At 47.5% G+C, this 21,827-nt stretch overlaps 1 protein-coding gene across 1 annotated transcript in view; it reads left to right on the top strand.

Annotated features, from left to right (window-relative positions):
- LOC112239667 (forkhead box protein P4) overlaps positions 1 to 21,827 on the top strand; it is a 162,890-nt gene that overhangs the window by 42,122 nt on the left and 98,941 nt on the right. Inside the window, 1 exon segment of the mRNA XM_042296251.1 lies at positions 19,647 to 19,827. Coding sequence (XP_042152185.1) covers positions 19,657 to 19,827 — 171 coding nt within the window. The 5' untranslated portion in view covers positions 19,647 to 19,656.

Here is a 21,827-nt window from a genome sequence, read left to right on the forward strand (position 1 = left end):
CACACGCACATGTGCGCACACACACGCACACACAAACACACGCACACACACACACACGCACACACAAATGAGTCAGTCTGGCTGGAGATCAGATTCTCTAATAGCAGAAGAATGTGGTGTCATGTGGCGGGCTGTGTTGTGTGTCCAAGGCCCATTTTCCACTGCAGCCAGACACATATTCATACTGCTTCCTGCCCCAGGGTCTTCCTCTGTCTTCCTCCCCTCTCCCCTCCCTCTCCCACTGGCTAAAAGGGATCCCCTCTCTTTCTTTCTACTGATTTTTTAAATAATTTCCCCCCCTTTCTCTTCCTCTCGTTCTTCTTCACTTCCATTCTTCTCTGTCTCCATCTTTCCCCTACAACTTCTTGTCTTGTTGATGCTGTCTCAGGTAGTCATCTCTCTGAAGGCCATGCAGTGTCTGTAGATCCTCAGTATGTAGGGCCAGTGACAGGGCTGGAGTGGACTGGGTTTAGTCTCGTCTATTCTGGGTCTACTCTTCATAGTAGGCTGTAGATTAGTACATGCCGAGTAGTCGTGGTTTTCCAGTAAAGCAGGGCTGTCTTGACAGGAACACACACATCCAGTACTGTCTGAGTCACAATGGAGATTCAGACACTGTTAGAGACGGTTATTACTGAAGAAATGGAGGTGGATTAGGAGGAGAAGTGTCATTCTGGCTGGAAGGGAGGGAAACACACAAACACATGGAGCACAGTTTAAACTGAGCCTCAGCAAGACTTCCAGTTAATGGAACTCTTAACTAGGAGAGGATCAACTTTAAACAAACCCAGACAGAACTTTAAAAATCACATTCAAATACTTTAACCTTGAAATCTGCCCTTGCCAAAGCGCGAGACTGCTTTTTTCTTCCTCTGTTAAATGTTTGAATGTTTGATAGTTTCAGGTCTATAGCAGAACCCGCGCGGGAATTAATGTCATTCATATGCCCCGCGGAAATTACTTTTCAAATGCATATCATCTAAAACATGCAAATGAGGCTGACTTTATGCTCCCTGTTTAATATGAATTATCATTTTGTGAATACCTATTATTACTGCATTTCTCCAATTATATTGTTCTTTTTTTCCACTTCTGCATACGGACAGGCACACACACACACACACACACACACACACACACACACACACACACACACACACACACACACACACACACACACACACACACACACACACACACACACACACACACACACACACACACACACACACACACACACACACACACACACACACACACACACACACAAACACACACACACACACACGGTTTGTGATGGTATTTCTTTGTGATGCGTGTATTTTAATGAGGAGTAATAAGGATGGTAACGACCCAGTCCACTCCTCTTCCTCTTCTCCCGTCGCGGTATGGGAAATGATTGGGGTGAAGAGGATGGGTGTCAGGTTCTGATTTAAAAACTAAATACACCAAAGTTTCACGGATGGAGCGCAATTGCATCGTCCAAAACCATTTTCTTTAAGTACAAATGAAAATAAGACATGCAATACAAGTTGTTTCTGGTGAATTCTGCATTAGCCAAGTGAAATATTAATGTGCTTTAAAAGTGAACAGTGCATATGTTTATCTTTCAGCTGCTTCTGATAGAGGCGTCAGCAGGGAAGTGAATGCCCTTGTCTGAGACCAAGTGTTTCTTTTATTTTTTCCTACATTCAATTGAAGGCCTCCTTTTTCAAACGAATTACTCTTTTCATTTATTTATATTGCAGCATAAATTATTCTATTAATATTAGTATGTTCCAAATCAGTAATAATTCTCTTGGTGTTAGCTCTACTCCTGTTCATTAGCATGTCACTTTAACAAAGATTTTTCTTTCTCTTCTAAATTATAAAAGAGACATTTTTTAATGCAATGAGAACTGCCTTAGAAATAATTAATATTTTAGTTTTGCTCCAAAAGACAAAACATGGAGAAAAGAGAGAAAGAATCGCGGGAAACTAACAATTACCAGATGAACAATAAAGACTATCAGTACAAACTGAGTCTGGTTGTCCTGCTTTTACTCTTTGAGGTGTAAAGAAACAGCAATAAACATAGTGTGTGTGTGTGTGTGTGTGTGTGTGTGTGTGTGTGTGTGTGTGTGTGTGTGTGGATATCATCTAGTCCTAGCACTTTTTGGATGTGGTGTGTGAATAAATTAATGCTGTGATGCCTTGGACGAAGTTCAAAAGTACTAAAATTCAATTAATTTGAAAGTGGACATGCTATCGTTTCCCCGCATGTCTCCTTTAAAGTCTACCCTGTTTTTATTACGGACTTATTCAATTACATTTGATTAAACCCTCTCTGATCCAATCTATTAATTAACTGGGAAATGCAAAGTGGCTGACTTGAAAGCAGATGTATAAAATTATATCATGTCCATTTTTTTCATTCTTTTTTTCCCGTCCTCGTTTTGTAATTCCGTTTCAGCACTTTATAAAGACATTTTGCTGCTCGTTTCCAGGTGAAATTAAATCTGTGTATTTGTTTTATCTACCTAGTAACCGTTTTGATTGTGTAAATAAAAATCTGTTTTTGCCTCAGGCATTTAACAAGCACAATTACAGTAATTCATATAGCTAAATACAGTCTCGTTTCCACAATAATAAAACAAATCAAAATGCCCAGAATTGAACATAGTATTCCTACAGAAATAATTAAAGGTTGATTCATCTGTGTAATTGAGTTTACAAGGTTGTCATAGTGGAATGTGTAGGATATCCAGGTCAATATTTGCAGGGGGATCTGATGACTCCACAAGGCTGAGAGAAGGCTAACTCAATGTTTCACACAAATGATCCATTCATACAGCAGACCTTGTATTGGACTGGGGGAAGATCATATCACACTGCTTGTTCCACATGGAGATATATGTTCAATATATGGAAGGCTGTGACAACATTTAGAACAGCACATGTATTTCCTGACAGACCAACGTGTGTGTCGGTTACTTAGACAACAAGCAGAGACAGACCTTATACCCTGAAACAGTGGAGGGATTCAGTTTGGTGTAGAAGCCTCCTGTTGTATAACTTAACGTGGAGAGAGCTTTCTTCAGAGAGAAACAAAATGAAACACACTTTGACTAGAGTGACGTGCACACACACACACACACACACACACACACACACACACAACGACCGTGGCAGAGACCCACTCTAACGCTGGATGAATTACTACCACCCATCTGAATCTTTTGATTCATGTGACACCTGTCACTCTCCGAATGCTGTGATACACACACACACACACACACACGTCAGGATCTTTCCCTGTCTCTGTGCTGTGTCAGGAAGACAGAAGCAGAGAGCAGGGCGGATGTTTAGGCACGAGGAAGACAGACTCACGTACAACTATCACTCATCCCTTCCTTTATTCCTCTCTCTTTCCTCCCTCTCTTCTTCATCACTGTTCATTTTAGGTGTAATAAGTATCATTTTGTTTTGACACCACAGAGGTCTGGATAAGCGCTTTGATTGAGTACCACAGGGCCCTCCGTTTAACCTCTCCTCGTTTTCACCATCACACCATCCTCCCCCGTCTCAGACCACCCGTCATCCCCTTCTCTTTCCCTTCTTCCCCCTCCCTTACCACCCTCTCACCCCTATAGTCATTCCCCTTAACTCACCCCTCTCCCTCTCTCTCTCTCTCTCCATCTGAAGGTCATTCTAATAAAGGTATCTCATAGGACCTAGCTGCTAATTGTTTAGCGGTGCGCTAGCTGGTTTCTGATGGTAAGAAAGAAACCACCTCTGTTCTCTTTCTCTCCCATTCTCTCTCTTTCTCTCAACCTCTTTTTTCTCTCTCTCTACCCCCTCTAACCTCTGTTCCGCCATGTTAAATACAATCAGGGTATTAGCACTGTGGACTGTCATACGCTGCCCTTACCCCCTAACACTGGAGAGAGAGGGAGGGGGAGAGGGAGTGGGAGTGGGAGAGAGGCGGGAGACAGAGGGGATTATTCATCCTCATGATCACAGGATGATGTTTAACCGGCCGATATCTTGACCCCTATTCCTCACACACACACACACACACACACACACACACACACACACACACACACACACACACACACACACACACACACACACGCTCACAATCATAACCCTCAATTCTTCCGACTCGTGATTTTGCCTCAGATAAATGAGGTGTGTGAGAGGCCTGCTCCTTCTCCAAATATTTGTCTGAGTGTGTATGTGCATGCATCATGTGTGTGTGACCATGTGTATGTGGAGATCTCTACTTTTAGACAGCAGTCTACGGGGCAGGCTGGTAAATCACTTACTGCACTCTAAAAAGAGGGGTCGGCATGGAGGCAGGAGTGTATGTTTGCCCCGGTCACTCACACACACACGGAGCGATCTCATCGGTGTGGAATGTGGTGTGTGTTTACCTATGGCTCCTAAACCCACCTGACTGAGAGTTCTAATCTTTATGGGCTCGGCAAACAGGGACTTTGTCTTCACAGAACAACAGACTCACACACACACACACACACACAGACTCACAGACAGACAGACACACACACACACACACACACACAGACATGCCCAGACAGCCTCAGCACCATATGTCCTGACTGTAGGTTGTGGCTCGGTGTGTTTTTTTAATATTGCCTTTTTATTATTGTCTCCTTCGGTTCAAGACACTCCTCGTCTAGCTGGCCTCCTTTCCCTCTCCCTCCTTCTCTACCTCTCCTATTCCCCTGTCTCTCTCCTCTCTCTGTCAGGTTGATCCCTGGCCATAATCATTGAATTGTTCTTTATCTACAGTAGATGAATATTGGGAAATGGGAGAGGAAATGGGAGAGGCTGGGAGAGGAGGGGATGGGAGAGGAGGAGATGGGTGAGGAGGATATGGGAGAGGAGGGGAGAGGAGGGGATGGGTGAGGAGGGGATGGGTGAGGAGGATATGGGAGAGGAGGGGAGAGGAGGGGATGGGTGAGGAGGGGATGGGTGAGGAGGATATGGGAGAGGAGGGGAGAGGAGGGGATGGGTGAGGAGGGGATGGGAGAGGAGGAGATGGGTGAGGAGATGGGAGGGGATGGGAGAGGAGGATATGGGAGAAGAGGGGATGGGAGAGGGGATGGGAGAGGAGGGGATGGGAAGGGATGGGAGAGGAGGAGATGGGAGAGGAGGGGATTGGAGGGGAGGGGAGGGACGGGAGGGGGAGGGAGAGGAGGAGATGGGAGAGAGGGAGGAGATGGGAGAGGAGGAGATGGGAGAGGAGGGGGTGGGAGAGGAGGAGAGGGGAGTGAGAGGAGGGGAGGGGATGGGAGAGGGGAGAGGGGAGATGGGAGGGGAGGGGATGGGAGAGGAGGAGATGGGAGGGGATGGGAGAGGATGCGATGGGAGGGGAGGGGGTGGGTGGGAGAGGAGAAGATGGGAGGGGAGGGGATGGGAGAGGAGGAGATGGGAGGGGAGGAGATGGGAGGGAGGGGTGGGAGAGGAGGGGATGGGATGGGAGAGGAGGTGATGGGAGAGGAAGGGATGGGAGAGGAGGGGATGGGTGAGGAGGGGATGGGAGAGGAGGAGATGGGTGAGGAGATGGGAGGGGATGGGAGAGGAGGATATGGGAGAAGAGGGGATGGGAGAGGGGATGGGAGAGGAGGGGATGGGAAGGGATGGGAGAGGAGGAGATGGGAGATGAGGGGATTGGAGGGGAGGGGAGGGACGGGAGGGAGGGAGAGGAGGAGATGGGAGAGAGGGAGGAGATGGGAGAGGAGGAGATGGGAGAGGAGGGGGTGGGAGAGGAGGAGAGGGGAGTGAGAGGAGGGGAGGGGATGGGAGAGGGGAGAGGGGAGATGGGAGGGGGGATGGGAGAGGATGCGATGGGAGGGGAGGGGGTGGGTGGGAGAGGAGAAGATGGGAGGGGAGGGGATGGGAGAGGAGGAGATGGGAGGGGAGGAGATGGGAGGGGAGGGGTGGGAGAGGAGGGGATGGGATGGGAGAGGAGGTGATGGGAGAGGAAGGGATGGGAGAGGAGGGGATGGGAGAGGAGGGGAGAGGAGGGGATGGGAGAGGAGGTGATGGGAGAGGAAGGGATGGGAGAGAAGGGGATGGGAGAGAAGGGGATGGGAGAGGAAGGGATGGGAGAGAAGGGGATGGGAGAGGAGGGGAGAGGAGGGGATGGCATGGGAGAGGAGGAGAGGGGATGGCATGGGAGAGGAGGAGAGGGGATGGGGAGACACACACAGGGGAACTGTTCTTAGACTGGAGGTTCAGCTTAAAATGTGATGCTCACACACACTACTCCAGTTGTTGGCAACAAGCAACAAACCGTCTCCCTATGGGATTTTTTGGGTGCCCCCCAAAGTTTGTCGTAAAAAAAAGTTTTGGGCCATCCAGGAAGCCCAAAAAGCAAATCAGCAAAAAAATGGTTTAATTTGGAAATCTGATTAGAAGTATTCCCACGTTTGATCGTGTCTCAACGTAATGAAGGTATGAAATTATTGTTATTTCTCTTTTTTTGGCTTAGTTGTGGTCAATTTGCAGTTTACAAATGATTATAATTATGTTCCGACCCCGACCATCCAAAAATTGTCCCATGGCTGAATGTTAGTTCTAGTTGCCTATCCCTGCTCTACTCCAACTGTCTGATTGGCATTATAGGCTGTGAGCTGTGTGTAGTTCCAAGAAGTAGTTAAGCCTGTATGTTAGACTAGATCAGCTGGGTAAGCGCTGGGAAGGGGCCAGGTCTGTCTGTCTCTCTCTAGGCCTGAGGCCCTTTGAAGCCGCCCAGCCAGCTTGAATATTCTTGGCCCGTAGCTCTCTGCTCTCTTCTGTCTGTCTGGGGGCTAATGCAGCTCACCTGCTAGCACTGGATACAGGCCAGCCAGAGCTAGCATTAGCTTAGCCATGCACCAAAGGCTAACTTGCTAGTGTTGGAGAAGGGGCCAGAGCAGCCCGAGACAGGTAGCCTTAACCAGACATATAGCCGCAAGCTAAAGGCAACTAGCAACCAATCAACTGGGCTGAACGAAAAGATATCCACTCTGTAGCAGAGGAGGAAAGAAAAGAGAGAGAGATAGAGGGGGAGAACGTGAGAAATGTCTGAATAAAGAGAGAGGGAGTGAGGGGAGAGAGAGATGTCTGAATAAAGAGAGAGGGGGAGTGAGATGTCTGAATAAAGAGAGATAGGGTGAGAGGGAAGAGAGAGAGATGTCTGAATAAAGAGAGAGGGGGAGTGAGGGGGAGTGAGAGATGTCTGAATAAAGAGAGAGGGGGAGTGAGGGGGAGAGAGATGTCTGAATAAAGAGAGAGGGAGTGAGAGGGAAGAGAGAGAGATGTCTGAATAAAAAGAGAGAGGGTGAGGGGGAGTGAGAGATGTCTGAATAAAGAGAGAGAGGGTGAGGGGAGAGTGAGAGATGTCTGAATAAAAGAGAGAGGGTGAGGGGGAGAGAGAGAGATGTCTGAATAAAGAGAGAGGGTGAGGAGGAGAGTGAGAGATGTCTGAATAAAAAGAGAGAGGGTGAGGGGGAGTGAGAGATGTCTGAATAAAAAGAGAGAGGGTGAGGGGGAGTGAGAGATGTGTGAATAAAAAGAGACAGTGAGGGGGAGTGAGAGATGTCTGAATAAAGAGAGAGAGGGTGAGGGGGAGAGAGAGAGATGTCTGAATAAAGAGAGAGGGTGAGGAGGAGAGAGAGATGTCTGAATAAAAAGAGAGAGGGTGAGGGGGAGTGAGAGATGTCTGAATAAAAAGAGAGAGGGTGAGGGGAGTGAGAAATGTCTGAATACAAATAGAGAGGGTGAGGGGGAGTGAGAGATGTCTGAATAAAAAGAGAGAGGGTGAGGGGGAGTGAGAGATGTCTGAATAAAAAGAGAGAGGGTGAGGGGGAGTGAGAGATGTGTGAATAAAGAGAGAGAGGGTGAGGAGGAGAGAGAGATGTCTGAATAAAAAGAGAGAGGGTGAGGGGGAGTGAGAGATGTCTGAATAAAAGAGAGAAGGTGAGGGGGAGTGAGAAATGTCTGAATACAAATAGAGAGGGTGAGGGGGAGTGAGAGATGTCTGAATAAAAAGAGAGAGGGTGAGGGGGAGTGAGAGATGTCTGAATAAAAAGAGAGAGGGTGAGGGGGAGTGAGAGATGTGTGAATAAAGAGAGAGAGGGTGAGGGGGAGTGAGAGATGTCTGAATAAAAAGAGACGGTGAGGGGGAGTGAGAGATGGCTGAATAAAAAGAGAGAGGGTGAGGGGGAGTGAGAGATGTCTGAATAAAAAGAGACGGTGAGGGGGAGTGAGAGATGTCTGAATAAAAGAGAGAGGGTGAGGGGGAGTGAGAGATGTCTGAATAAAAAGAGACGGTGAGGGGGAGTGAGAGATGTCTGAATAAAAAGAGAGAGGGTGAGGGGGAGTGAGAGATGTCTGAATAAAAAGAGAGAGGGTGAGGGGGAGTGAGAGATGTGTGAATAAAGAGAGAGAGGGTGAGGAGGAGAGAGAGATGTCTGAATAAAAAGAGAGAGGGTGAGGGGGAGTGAGAGATGTCTGAATAAAAAGAGAGAGGGTGAGGGGGAGTGAGAAATGTCTGAATACAAATAGAGAGGGTGAGGGGGAGTGAGAGATGTCTGAATAAAAAGAGAGAGGGTGAGGGGGAGTGAGAGATGTCTGAATAAAAAGAGAGAGGGTGAGGGGGAGTGAGAGATGTCTGAATAAAAAGAGAGAGGGTGAGGGGGAGTGAGAGATGTGTGAATAAAGAGAGAGAGGGTGAGGGGGAGTGAGAGATGTCTGAATAAAAAGAGACGGTGAGGGGGAGTGAGAGATGGCTGAATAAAAGAGAGAGGGTGAGGGGGAGTGAGAGATGGCTGAATAAAAAGAGAGAGGGTGAGGGGAGTGAGAGATGTCTGAATAAAGAGAGAGAGGGTGAGGGGGAGTGAGAGATGTCTGAATAAAAAGAGAGAGGGTGAGGGGGAGTGAGAGATGTCTGAATAAAGAGAGAGAGGGTGAGGGGGAGTGAGAGATGTCTGAATAAAAAGAGAGAGGGTGAGGGGGAGTGAGAGATGTCTGAATAAAAAGAGAGAGGGTGAGGGGGAGTGAGAGATGTGTGAATAAAAAGAGACGGTGAGGGGGAGTGAGAGATGTCTGAATAAAGAGAGAGAGGGTGAGGGGGAGTGAGAGATGTCTGAATAAAAAGAGAGAGGGTGAGGGGGAGTGAGAGATGTCTGAATAAAAAGAGAGAGGGTGAGGGGAGTGAGAGATGTGTGAATAAAAAGAGACGGTGAGGGGGAGTGAGAGATGTCTGAATAAAGAGAGAGAGGGTGAGGGGGAGTGAGAGATGTCTGAATAAAAAGAGAGACGGTGAGGGGGAGTGTACTGGTGTTTGGGGATTCCTGCTTTCCTCTAACCTGTTTTATTAAAACATCTTCTGTCTGCAGCTCAGAAATGACACACATCCTCTTTTCTTTCGACCCGTTGACAGAGCAGAGGAGGAAAGAGGACAGGTAGTTGACTGTACTGCAGTGTTGGTCTTTTGGGTGGTTAAGGACACACACACAGACACACAAACACACACAGACACACCGAAATGTAATGCCAAGTGCAGCAGTGTGCCATGGCTACAGAGAGAGCCAGTATGTGTGTCCCTGCGTGCATCTATGTGTGTATCTCTTCAGAGTGGACCCCCCTCCTATAGAAGAGGAATGGTTGAGTCCTCAAGCTAAGCTGTCTTCAAGCGAGGATCTTTCCTTTACTGTCAGGACATTCCAGCCTGTCCTAATCTGGATCAGGGGGAGGTGAGGGAGGATAGGCAGGCTGAGAGGGGCGAGAGGGAAGGGTTGAGGCCTTTGATGGTGCTGGTGCAGACAGGGTACAGGGGAAGTTCAGGGTGGAGAGGGAAATACGGGGTTACATCTGGACAGAGACATTAGGCCATATGGACACACTATTCTCCCTCTCTCTCTATGACAAACACATATACACATACACACATATACACATACACACACATACTATGTGCACACACACACACACACACACACACACAAAGCATAAAAGCACCTGCCCTCTGGCCTACGGCCTAGCTCACACAAACACACCCTGTCCTTCCTCTAGTGACTCAAACAAACAAACAGAGCCAGCATTCATTTATCTACACACACATATACACACACACCCACACACCACACACACTCTCTCGCACAAACACTCCCAGCTCAGAAACCCAGTGTTTACAACAGAGAGTAGAGAAAACTGCATTCAAACAGAAAAGTGTTTATTTTAGATACGCATTTCTTGAATGCTCTCAGTTTAAGAAAAGATACAGGGAGAGCGAGCAGCCTTCATGTTCACAGTAGATTGGAGAGCAGAGCAACCTTCATGTTCACAGTAGACTGGAGAGCAGAGCAGCCTTCATGTTCAGAGTAGACTGGAGAGCAGAGCAACCTTCATGTTCACAGTAGACTGGAGAGCAGAGCAGCCTTCATGTTCACAGTAGACTGGAGAGCAGAGCAGCCTTCATGTTCACAGTAGACTGGAGAGCAGAGCAGCCTTCATGTTCACAGTAGACTGGAGAGCAGAGCAGCCTTCATGTTCAGAGTAGACTGGAGAGCAGAGCAGCCTTCATGTTCACAGTAGACTGGAGAGCAGAGCAACCTTCATGTTCACAGTAGACTGGAGAGCAGAGCAACCTTCATGTTCACAGTAGACTGGAGAGCAGAGCAGCCTTCATGTTCACAGTAGACTGGAGAGCAGAGCAGCCTTCATGTTCACAGTAGACTGGAGAGCAGAGCAACCTTCATGTTCACAGTAGACTGGAGAGCAGAGCAGCCTTCATGTTCACAGTAGACTGGAGAGCAGAGCAGCCTTCATGTTCACAGTAGACTGGAGAGCAGAGCAACCTTCATGTTCACAGTAGACTGGAGAGCAGAGCAACCTTCATGTTCACAGTAGACTGGAGAGCAGAGCAACCTTCATGTTCACAGTAGACTGGAGAGCAGAGCAACCTTCATGTTCACAGTAGACTGGAGAGCAGAGCAACCTTCATGTTCACAGTAGACTGGAGAGCAGAGCAGCCTTCATGTTCACAGTAGACTGGAGAGCAGAGCAGCCTTCATGTTCAGAGTAGACTGGAGAGCAGAGCAACCTTCATGTTCACAGTAGACTGGAGAGCAGAGCAGCCTTCATGTTCACAGTAGACTGGAGAGCAGAGCAGCCTTCATGTTCAGAGTAGACTGGAGAGCAGAGCAACCTTCATGTTCACAGTAGACTGGAGAGCAGAGCAGCCTTCATGTTCACAGTAGACTGGAGAGCAGAGCAGCCTTCATGTTCACAGTAGACTGGAGAGCAGAGCAACCTTCATGTTCACAGTAGACTGGAGAGCAGAGCAGTCTTCATGTTCAGAGTAGACTGGAGAGCAGAGCAGCCTTCATGTTCACAGTAGACTGGAGAGCAGAGCAGCCTTCATGTTTAGAGTAGACTGGAGAGCAGAGCAACCTTCATGTTCACAGTAGACTGGAGAGCAGAGCAGCCTTCATGTTCACAGTAGACTGGAGAGCAGAGCAACCTTCATGTTCACAGTAGACTGGAGAGCAGAGCAGAGCAACCTTCATGTTCACAGTAGACTGGAGAGCAGAGCAGAGCAACCTTCATGTTCACAGTAGACTGGAGAGCAGAGCAGAGCAACCTTCATGTTCACAGTAGACTGGAGAGCAGAGCAGAGCAACCTTCATGTTCACAGTAGACTGGAGAGCAGAGCAACCTTCATGTTCAGAGTAGACTGGAGAGCAGAGCAACCTTCATGTTCACAGTAGACTGGAGAGCAGAGCAACCTTCATGTTCACAGTAGACTGGAGAGCAGAGCAACCTTCATGTTCACAGTAGACTGGAGAGCAGAGCAACCTTCATGTTCACAGTAGACTGGAAAGCAGAGCAGCCTTCATGTTCACAGTAGACTGGAGAGCAGAGCAGAGCAACCTTCATGTTCACAGTAGACTGGAGAGCAGAGCAGAGCAACCTTCATGTTCACAGTAGACTGGAGAGCAGAGCAGCCTTCATGTTCACAGTAGACTGGAGAGCAGAGCAGAGCAACCTTCATGTTCACAGTAGGTTCTCAGCATGTGGTTTTCCTAGCTGCCCTGAAGAGGAGTGTTTGGGTGAGACTGTTTATGCTATTATCTGCATGTGTTGTGTGACTGGGTTATCTAAATCCTGTGGGGTTTTATTTAGCAGGGTTCGAGATGTTCTAGTGGAGATCAGACTGCACAAGGAGCTCTGTTTCAGTGGCCTGGAGGAGAGATAAAGGGAGAGAGATAGATAGAGAGGGATAAAGGGAGAGAGATAGATAGAGATGGATAATGGGAGAGAGATAGATAGAGAGGGATAAAGGGAGAGAGATAGATAGATAGAGATGGATAATGGGAGAGAGATAGAGAGGGATAAAGGGAGAGAGAGATAGATAGAGAGGGATAAAGGGAGAGAGGTAGATAGAGAGGGATAAAGGGAGAGAGATAGATATAGAGGGGTAATGGGAGAGAGAGAGATAGATAGATAGAGAGGGAAATCAGAAAGAGAGATAGATAGATAGAGAGGGAAATCAGAAAGAGAGATAGATAGAGAGGGAAATCAGAAAGAGAGATAGATAGATAGAGAGGGAAATCAGAAAGAGAGATAGATAGAGAGGGGTAATGGGAGAGATAGATAGATAGAGAGGGAAATCAGAAAGACAGATAGATATAGAGGGAAATCAGAAAGAGAGATAAATAGATAGAGAGGGAAATCAGAAAGAGAGATAGATAGAGAGGGAAATCAGAAAGAGAGATAGATAGAGAGGGGTAATGCAAGAGAGATAGATAGAGAGGGAAATCAGAAAGAGATAGATAGAGAGGGAAATCAGAAAGAGAGATAGATAGAGAGGGAAATCAGAAAGAGAGATAGATAGAGAGGGGTAATGGAAGAGAGATAGATAGATAGAGAGGGAAATCAGAAAGAGAGAGGGCATAGGCATAAAAAAGTAGAGAGCTGGTGTGGCGATAGACAGAGAGAGTGAGCAAGAGGGGCGTAACAGATGGAGAGAGAGGTGGAGATGCGTTAGCACCTCTAAACCCCCCCCCGTCTCCCTTCCCAGTTCCCTGTATTAATAAGCAGTGTTCCTGGGAGCTGATGCAAGGCGGGGAAACAGTCATTCAGGGAGCAGTATAAATATTCCCACATGAGGCTTAACATGATAAAGACTTAATAACCCAGTAAGCTGCTGTAAACACACACACATACACACACACACTCTTTAGCATGCACACACACATACACACACACACTCTTTAGCATGCACACACACACACACACACACTCTTTAGCATGCACACACACACACACACACACACACACACTCTTTAGCATGCACACACACACACACACACACACACACACACACACTCTTTAGCATGCACACACACATACACACACACTCTTTAGCATGCACACACACACACACACACACACACACACTCTTTAGCATGCACACACACATACACGACACACACGCCACAAATATACTTGCACACGCATACAGGGAGGGGGAGGAGTTAACTGCAGGTGTGCAGGAGTTAAGCCAATCAGAGCTGTGCCTCAGAGAGGGGTCATTACACTGCAGAACATGTTGAAAGAGAACAAGGGATGAGAGAGAAGACAAAGAAAAAAGGAAAAGTGAAGAAAAGATTAAGGGAGAAAAAAATATTCAAACCAAACTGACATTGGGTTAGAATTTGGAGCCGAGGTAAGCAGGGGGATTACATTGTGTACCATCACGTACTTTATTGTTGTAATATGTTGTTATTGTATAGTTGACTGAAGACTACAGTGTATTCCTGCTCTGGAGCTGCTAATCATAAACAGTTTGTCAACAACATGTCTGTCTCCTGAGAGAATGTGTCTGACAGTGTGTGTGTGTGTGTGTGTGTGTGTGTGTGTGTGTGTGTGTGTGTGTGTGTGTGTGTGTGTGTGTGTGTGTGTGTGTGTGTGTGTGTGTGTGTGTGTGTGTGTGTGTGTGTGTGTGTGTGTGTGAGAAAGTTATTATTACGAAGAGAAAGTTCTGGAAGTGTACTGGCCTGTCTCCAGTGCTCCCAGGCAGCTAGCCAGTGATCCTTGTATTGTGAGCTGTAGGACAGGGAAGAGATGGCATTACTGAGGGATTGGGCTGGGAGACAGACCGGAACAGACTGGATCTACACCACAAACCCGTAGGGGAGAAGGTGGGAGGGGAAGTGAGAGGGAGGGGGATCTTGGAGTTGGGAGAAGGGAGTGATCGGTGTGAGCTTTGGGAATCAGTAAGACTCAATCCCCCCAAAGTCTTTAGAGTGAGTAGAGAAGAGGAGGGGGGTGTTCGCTACTCTCCTCTACTCGTCTCTCCTTCAGGGTAGTGTGGTCTGGCCTTGAGAAGATAATATGGCTGCCCAGTCTGTTGGTTTGTGTCACTTTAGATGAGGGTAATGGTGCAACCTTTACTCAGGGGTAGACGTAACATAGTAATGTAAATCCAGAACACACCAATACCTTTCATATGGTATTTCTTAGTTTGTGGATGTCCGTCATCCATTTTGTATGATATGCTACGAATTACAATTAGTATGATAAGTTACGAATTTGCAAAACAGATGATATGTTACAAATACCAAATTTGTTGTAGCTAACATTAGCTAGGTAGCTAGGTTGCTTAGGGTTAGTGGTTAAGGTTAGTGTTAAGGTTAGGGTTAGGAGTTAGGGTTAAGGTTAGGGAACGGGTTAGCTAACATGCTAACTAGTTGCAAAGTAGCGAAAATGCAAAAGTTGTCAGTGATGAGTTTTGAACACGCAACCTTTGGGTTGCCAAACATTCGCATTATTCGCCCAACCATCCATCCATCCATCCATCCATCCATCCACAACAACCAACATACTTTCCTGGATTTACCGTTACTATGCTGCGTTTAGTCTATGATACCAGGCTAGATATTGGGATGGGGATGGATGACTCATACAGGGTTATCAGTGCTAGTGGGTGGGAGGTGTTTAGGTAAGTACCTCCTCTGTGCGTTGTGCCTACACAAGGCCTTCCAGCAGGTTTTTACCCAGGAGCCTTTGCAGACGCTACCTGTAGTAACAGGACGTACTGTATGATCCACCCAACTCAATTAATTACACATGCCAGAGAGAATTTTCTCTCTCTCTCTCTCTCTCTTTCTCTCTCTCTCTCTCTCTCTCTCTCTCTGTCTCTCTCTCTCTCTCCCTCTCTCTCTCTCTCTCTCCCTCCCTCCCTCTCTCTCTCTCTCTCTCTCTCTCTCCCTCTCTTTCTTTCTCTCTCTCTCTCTCTCTCACTCTGTCTCTCTCTCTGTCTCGCTCTCTCTCTCTCCCTCTCTCTCTCCCTCCCCTCTCTCTCTCCCTCTCTCTCCCTCTCTCTCTCCCTCCCTCTCTCCCTCTCTCTCTCCCTCTCTCTCTCCCTCCCTCTCTCTCCCTCTCTCTCTCTCTCTCTCTCTCTCTCCCTCCCTCTCTCTCTCTCTCTCCCTCTCTTTCTTTCTCTCTCTCTCTCTCTCTCTCTCTCTGTCTCTCTCTCTCTCTCTCTCGCTCTCGCTCTCTCTCTTTCTGTCCTGCAGCTGAGGCATGTTCTGTCCCATCCCCTCTCTCTTCTTCTCCATCCCAATTAAAAGGCAGAGGAACACTTTATTCCCCCTCTATCCCAAACATTATTTATCCCTCTGATCTGTACACCTCCTCCCTTCTCTCTCCCTCCTTCTTCCTCCATCCATCCATCCATCCCTCCCTCTCTCCATCCCTCGGGGTAGTCGAATGCTTCTTCCTGCTCTCTCTCAGGTCAGGGGTTCAGCTGCAGGGGGTTTGGTTTGTGTTTGTGTTTCTAACTCGTCAGGGCAGGCCTCTGCACGGGAAGCTTTTCTGCTCTGCCAGATACACTTAAAGGGGTGTGTGTGTGCGCTGCGTCTTCTGTCTCACAGCTCTAATGAAAGACTCTAGTCTAGGATAGATTTATGCCCGTGTCTCTCCCTTTGACCTCCTATTACTGCAGCTATATACACCCATTACAGGATATGACATTACAGAACCGTAGTATACCACACCGCACTGCTCTGTGTATGTCTGTGTGTGTGTGTTTGTGTGTGTGTTTGTTTGTATGTTTGTGCATGGATGCTTGTGTAACTGTTTAAAAGTGACAGGTCCACCAACCAACCCTTGTTCACCTTCTATCTCTTCCTCTCCTGGAGGTATGCTGTAGAGAGAGGGGTAGTGATAGCTAGTAGAGGGTGATTCATGGTTAGAGAAATGTATGAGGCGTCTGCTGTGGGATGAAGTCAATGAGCTGTACAGTCTGGAGGAAACTCAATCTGTGCCTAAAGACCCTTAAAGACCTTCTAATGCACTCAGCACAGCATAGGAGCAGCTACTACACCTGTTCTGTTATGGAGGGAGGGAGACTACTGGCCACACATGACTGTCTTCACACAGACAGAGAAAGAGGGACACAATGGGGCTCACACAGATCTGACTGTAGGGCCACAGGGGAGGGGACGGCGGTGAGGAAGACGGGTATGGATGTGTGAAGAGAGAGCCACGGTAAGGGGGAGGAGATGGGAGCAGAGTGGAGGAGGGGTGGAGAGGGCGAGGGAGGAGTGAAGGAAGAGGGCAGGCTGAGGTTTAGGCGTTTACTACCTGTAAATGTCAGGTAGGGTGGAAGCCACTGGCTAGCAATATTTGGATGTACAACTGTGTGTGTGTACATGCGTGTGTGTGGCTGTTGGGAGGGGAGATGCTTCAGTGTGATTTGTTGTTGTCAGCTGTTGTTGTGGTGAACCAATACAGCTTGTCTTTCACACCACGTACTGTATTCATAACTAAGGAACACACCCACACACACCCTTTGGGCTTTTGTTTTTCCACGAGCATCTGGCAACGTTCCATTAGCAGCGCCACTAGCATTCTCACACACTCACCTGCTGTCGCATGGACACACACACACACACACACACACGTTGTGTACGTACGCGCGCGCGAAACAAAATATAAATTCTCTCATGAAATACCTCTCCTTGCTCCACCCAAAGGCAAGGCGGGTGGAATACAGACACACACACATTTTGTCACATAATGGGTGGAATAACTCGATGGCATTTTGTTCGCCCTTGCAGAAACAAACACAGAGAAAGTGTATTTCTAAAACTGGGAGCAGAAAGCATAGATTGGGTTCATCATTAACAGTTCACAGGCCCAGATCAGTTGGAGCTTGTTATGCTTTCTCCTTCTCTCTTTCTCTATCTCTCCTTTCCTCTCTCCCATGCTCATTCTTTCTCCTTCTCCTTCTCTCTTTCTCTGTCTCTCCTTTCCTCTCTCCCATGCTCATTCTTTCTCCTTCTCCTTCTCTCTTTCTCTGTCTCTCCTTTCCTCTCTCCCACGCTCATTCTTTCTCCTTCTCCTTCTCTCTTTCTCTGTCTCTCCTTTCCTCTCTCCCATGCTCATTCTTTCTCCTTCTCCTTCTCTCTTTCTCTGTCTCTCCTTTCCTCTCTCCCATGCTCATTCTTTCTCCTTCTCTCTTTCTCTGTCTCTGTCTCTCCTTTCCTCTCTCCCACGCTCATTCTTTCTCCTTCGCCTTCTCTCTTCCTCTGTCTCTCCTTTCCTCTCTCCCACGCTCATTCTTTCTCCTTCGCCTTCTCTCTTCCTCTGTCTCTCCTTTCCTCTCTCCCACGCTCATTCTTTCTCCTTCGCCTTCTCTCTTTCTCTGTCTCTCCTTTCCTCTCTCCCATGCTCATTCTTTCTCCTTCTCCTTCTCTCTTCCTCTGTCTCTCCTTTCCTCTCTCCCACGCTCATTCTTTCTCCTTCGCCTTCTCTCTTTCTCTGTCTCTCCTTTCCTCTCTCCCATGCTCATTCTTTCTCCTTCTCCTTCTCTCTTTCTCTGTCTCTCCTTTCCTCTCTCCCATGCTCATTCTTTCTCCTTCTCCTTCTCTCTTCCTCTGTCTCTCCTTTCCTCTCTCCCATGCTCATTCTTTCTCCTTCTCCTTCTCTCTTTCTCTGTCTCTCCTTTCCTCTCTCCCATGCTCATTCTTTCTCCTTCTCCTTCTCTCTTTCTCTGTCTCTCCTTTCCTCTCTCCCACGCTCATTCTTTCTCCTTCTCCTTCTCTCTTTCTCTGTCTCTCCTTTCCTCTCTCCCATGCTCATTCTTTCTCCTTCTCCTTCTCTCTTTCTCTGTCTCTCCTTTCCTCTCTCCCATGCTCATTCTTTCTCCTTCTCCTTCTCTCTTTCTCTGTCTCTCCTTTCCTCTCTCCTATGCTCATTCTTTCTCCTTCTCTCTTTCTCTGTCTCTGTCTCTCCTTTCCTCTCTCCCACGCTCATTCTTTCTCCTTCGCCTTCTCTCTTCCTCTGTCTCTCCTTTCCTCTCTCCCACGCTCATTCTTTCTCCTTCTCCTTCTCTCTTCCTCTGTCTCTCCTTTCCTCTCTCCCATGCTCATTCTTTCTCCTTCGCCTTCTCTCTTCCTCTGTCTCTCCTTTCCTCTCTCCCACGCTCATTCTTTCTCCTTCGCCTTCTCTCTTCCTCTGTCTCTCCTTTCCTCTCTCCCACGCTCATTCTTTCTCCTTCTCCTTCTCTCTTTCTCTGTCTCTCCTTTCCTCTCTCCCATGCTCATTCTTTCTCCTTCTCCTTCTCTCTTTCTCTGTCTCTCCTTTCCTCTCTCCCATGCTCATTCTTTCTCCTTCTCTCTTTCTCTGTCTCTGTCTCTCCTTTCCTCTCTCCCACGCTCATTCTTTCTCCTTCGCCTTCTCTCTTCCTCTGTCTCTCCTTTCCTCTCTCCCACGCTCATTCTTTCTCCTTCGCCTTCTCTCTTCCTCTGTCTCTCCTTTCCTCTCTCCCACGCTCATTCTTTCTCCTTCGCCTTCTCTCTTCCTCTGTCTCTCCTTTCCTCTCTCCCACGCTCATTCTTTCTCCTTCGCCTTCTCTCTTCCTCTGTCTCTCCTTTCCTCTCTCCCACGCTCATTCTTTCTCCTAAAGATGCATCCCGCGCCTTTGTTCCAACAAACTCACAGAGACGCATTTTGTCGTGAACACGCATCAAACATCCTCCACTCCAAGACAAGCCTGCTCTGTACACACACTCAGCATCTCTGGATATTGTAGAAAGTTGGGCTTTTCTACTGATGCCTATAAGGGTTGTCTGACTCTTTCAGCCCTGTGTTCCCCCCACACATTCAGGAAGGCTCAAGTGTTGCTATGACCACATGAGAATGGCAGCGTGGGTGCATACTGTACTTGTTTACTTAGTGTTATCAAGGCTGGCAGATAAGCCTGAGCTTTTACTGAAAACACACACACACGCACACACAGACACACACACACACACACGCACACACAGATACACACACACACACGCACGCACACACAGACACACACACGCACGCACGTACACACACACACAACACACACACACAGACATACAGACACACACACATACACACACACACACAACTTTACCCTGAGAACACGGGCATTCTGCAGAGCTCACGCGTGTGTGTGTGTGTGTGTACTTTAGTTTCCCAACTCTTTTGTTTGTTGACCCAGACTCCTCCAGGTCCAGAGCAAACCGCCATGGCTGCACTCATTCACCATCACTTAATCTCTGCTTACCTTTCTCTGTCCTCTCCTCCTTCTCCTCCCTCGCTCTCAGGTGCCACGTGATGATGGTGGAATCGGCCTCTGAGACCACTCGAACTACGCCCTCCAATCAGAACGGAGTCAGCAGCCTCAGCAGCCATTCGGACGGCGGGGGAGGGAGAGAAGGCGGGTCCAACGGGGACACCAATGGGGAGATCAGCCCAGTGGACCTACTGCACCTCCAGCAGCAGCAGGTGTGTGTGTGTATCCTTGTGTTGGCGCATGCTTGCGTGTGTGTGCACTTCATGCTCATTTGTTTGTGCATACGGGCTTGCAGGTGTCTGTGTGTGGTTGTGCAACATCCATCACTTGTGCCATTTAATGAACATGTACTCTGAAAAAAATATATAAACACCAAAGTGTTGGTCCCATGTTTCATGACCTGAAATAAAAAAACACAAATGTGTTTACATCCCTGTTAGTGAGAATTTGTCCTTTAGCCAATAGAATCCATCCACCTGACAGGTGTGGCATATCGAGAAGCTGATTAAATGGCATGATCATTACACAGGTGACCTTATACTGGGGACAATAAAAGGCCACTCTAAAATGTGCGGTTTTGTCATACAACACAATGTCACAGATGTCTCAAGTTTTGAGGGAGCGTGCAATTGACATAATGATCGTCTGAGACCAGCCACCTTGACAGTTGATGATACTGTGGGTTTGCACAACCGAAGGATTTCTGTCAGAAACTGTCTCAGAGTAGCTCATCTGCTTGCTCCTCGTCCTCACCAGGGTCTTGACCTGATTACAGTTTGGCGTCGTAACCAAATGCTCATCTTCAATGGCCACTGGCACGCTGGAGAAATGTGCTCTTCACGAATGAATGCCGGTTTCAACTGTTCCCGGGCAGATGGCAGACAGCATGTATGGCGAGTGGTTTGCCAACGTCAACATTGTGAACAAACAGAGTGCCCCATGGTGGCGGTGGGGTTATGGTATGGACTGGCATAAACTACAGATTTTGCATTTTATCAATGGCAATTTGAATGCACAGAGATACCGTGAGGAGATCCTGAGGCCCATTGCCGTGCCATTCATCCGCCGCCATCACCTCATGTTTCAGCATGATAATGCAAGGCCACATGTCGCAAAGATCTATACACCATTCCTGGAAGCTGAAAATATTCCAGTTCTAGCATGGCCTGCATACTCACCAGACATGTCACCTATTGACCATGTTTGGGATGCTCTGGATCGACGTGTACAACAGCATGTTCCAGTTCCCGCCAATATCCAGCAACTTCGCACAGCCATTGAAGAGGAGTTGGACAACATTCCACAAGCAACAATCACCAGCCTGATGAACTCTATGCGAAGCGGATGTGTTGCACTGGTTTTCTGATCCACGCCCCTACCTTTTTTAAAGATATCTGTGACCAACAGATGCATATCTGTATTACCAGTCATGTTAAATACATAGATTAGGGCCTAATGAATTTATTTCAATTGACTGATTTCCTTATTTGAACTGTAACTCAGTAAAATCTTTGAAATTGTTGCATGTTGTCTACAGCCTAATTCATTTGATGTAATGCAGACAAACTGTGCTATCTTACAGTCTCACACGCAACACGTTGAGGAGACGTGCTGACATGTTAAGATGTCAATGACAAAGCACATGCATGTTATTACATTCAGATCCCTGTAAACTCTGAACTACATGAGAAACAGCATCATCTTCCCTTGTACTTCTGTGAAATGTATTCACTTTCCTTTCCCAGTCTTACATGACTCATACATACTGGAGAAATGACTTGTCTGTGAGTGTGTGTGTGTGTGTGTGTGTGTGTGTGTGTGTGTGTGTGTGTGTGTGTGTGTGTGTGTGTGTGTGTGTGTGTGTGTGTGTGTGTGTGTGTGTGTGTGTGTGTGTGTATTTATAACTAAAAAACACTATTTTATCTTCTCATGGATCTAAAAGTCCATCTGTGACGTGTGTGTTTGTATGGACACTTGTGTGTGTTTTATTTCACAGTTGGTGACACGTCAACGTGATGTGGCCAGTGTTGAGCTGTTTTAGTTCCCCCCGGTGCGTCAGTGTCTCCCCTCCTCTGGCCACTGTATCAGATGGAATTTCTGTGTTTCCCGGAGTTCCTTGGCTGAAAATCCACACTTTGTTTCCCATTATCCCAGATCCCCAAATTCCTCCTCTCTGACTCTCTATACTGCCAGACTAGTGACATAACACACA

The sequence above is a fragment of the Oncorhynchus tshawytscha genome, linkage group LG02 (assembly GCF_018296145.1).
Source record: "Oncorhynchus tshawytscha isolate Ot180627B linkage group LG02, Otsh_v2.0, whole genome shotgun sequence".
In the NCBI taxonomy this organism is placed as follows: Eukaryota; Metazoa; Chordata; class Actinopteri; order Salmoniformes; family Salmonidae; genus Oncorhynchus; species Oncorhynchus tshawytscha.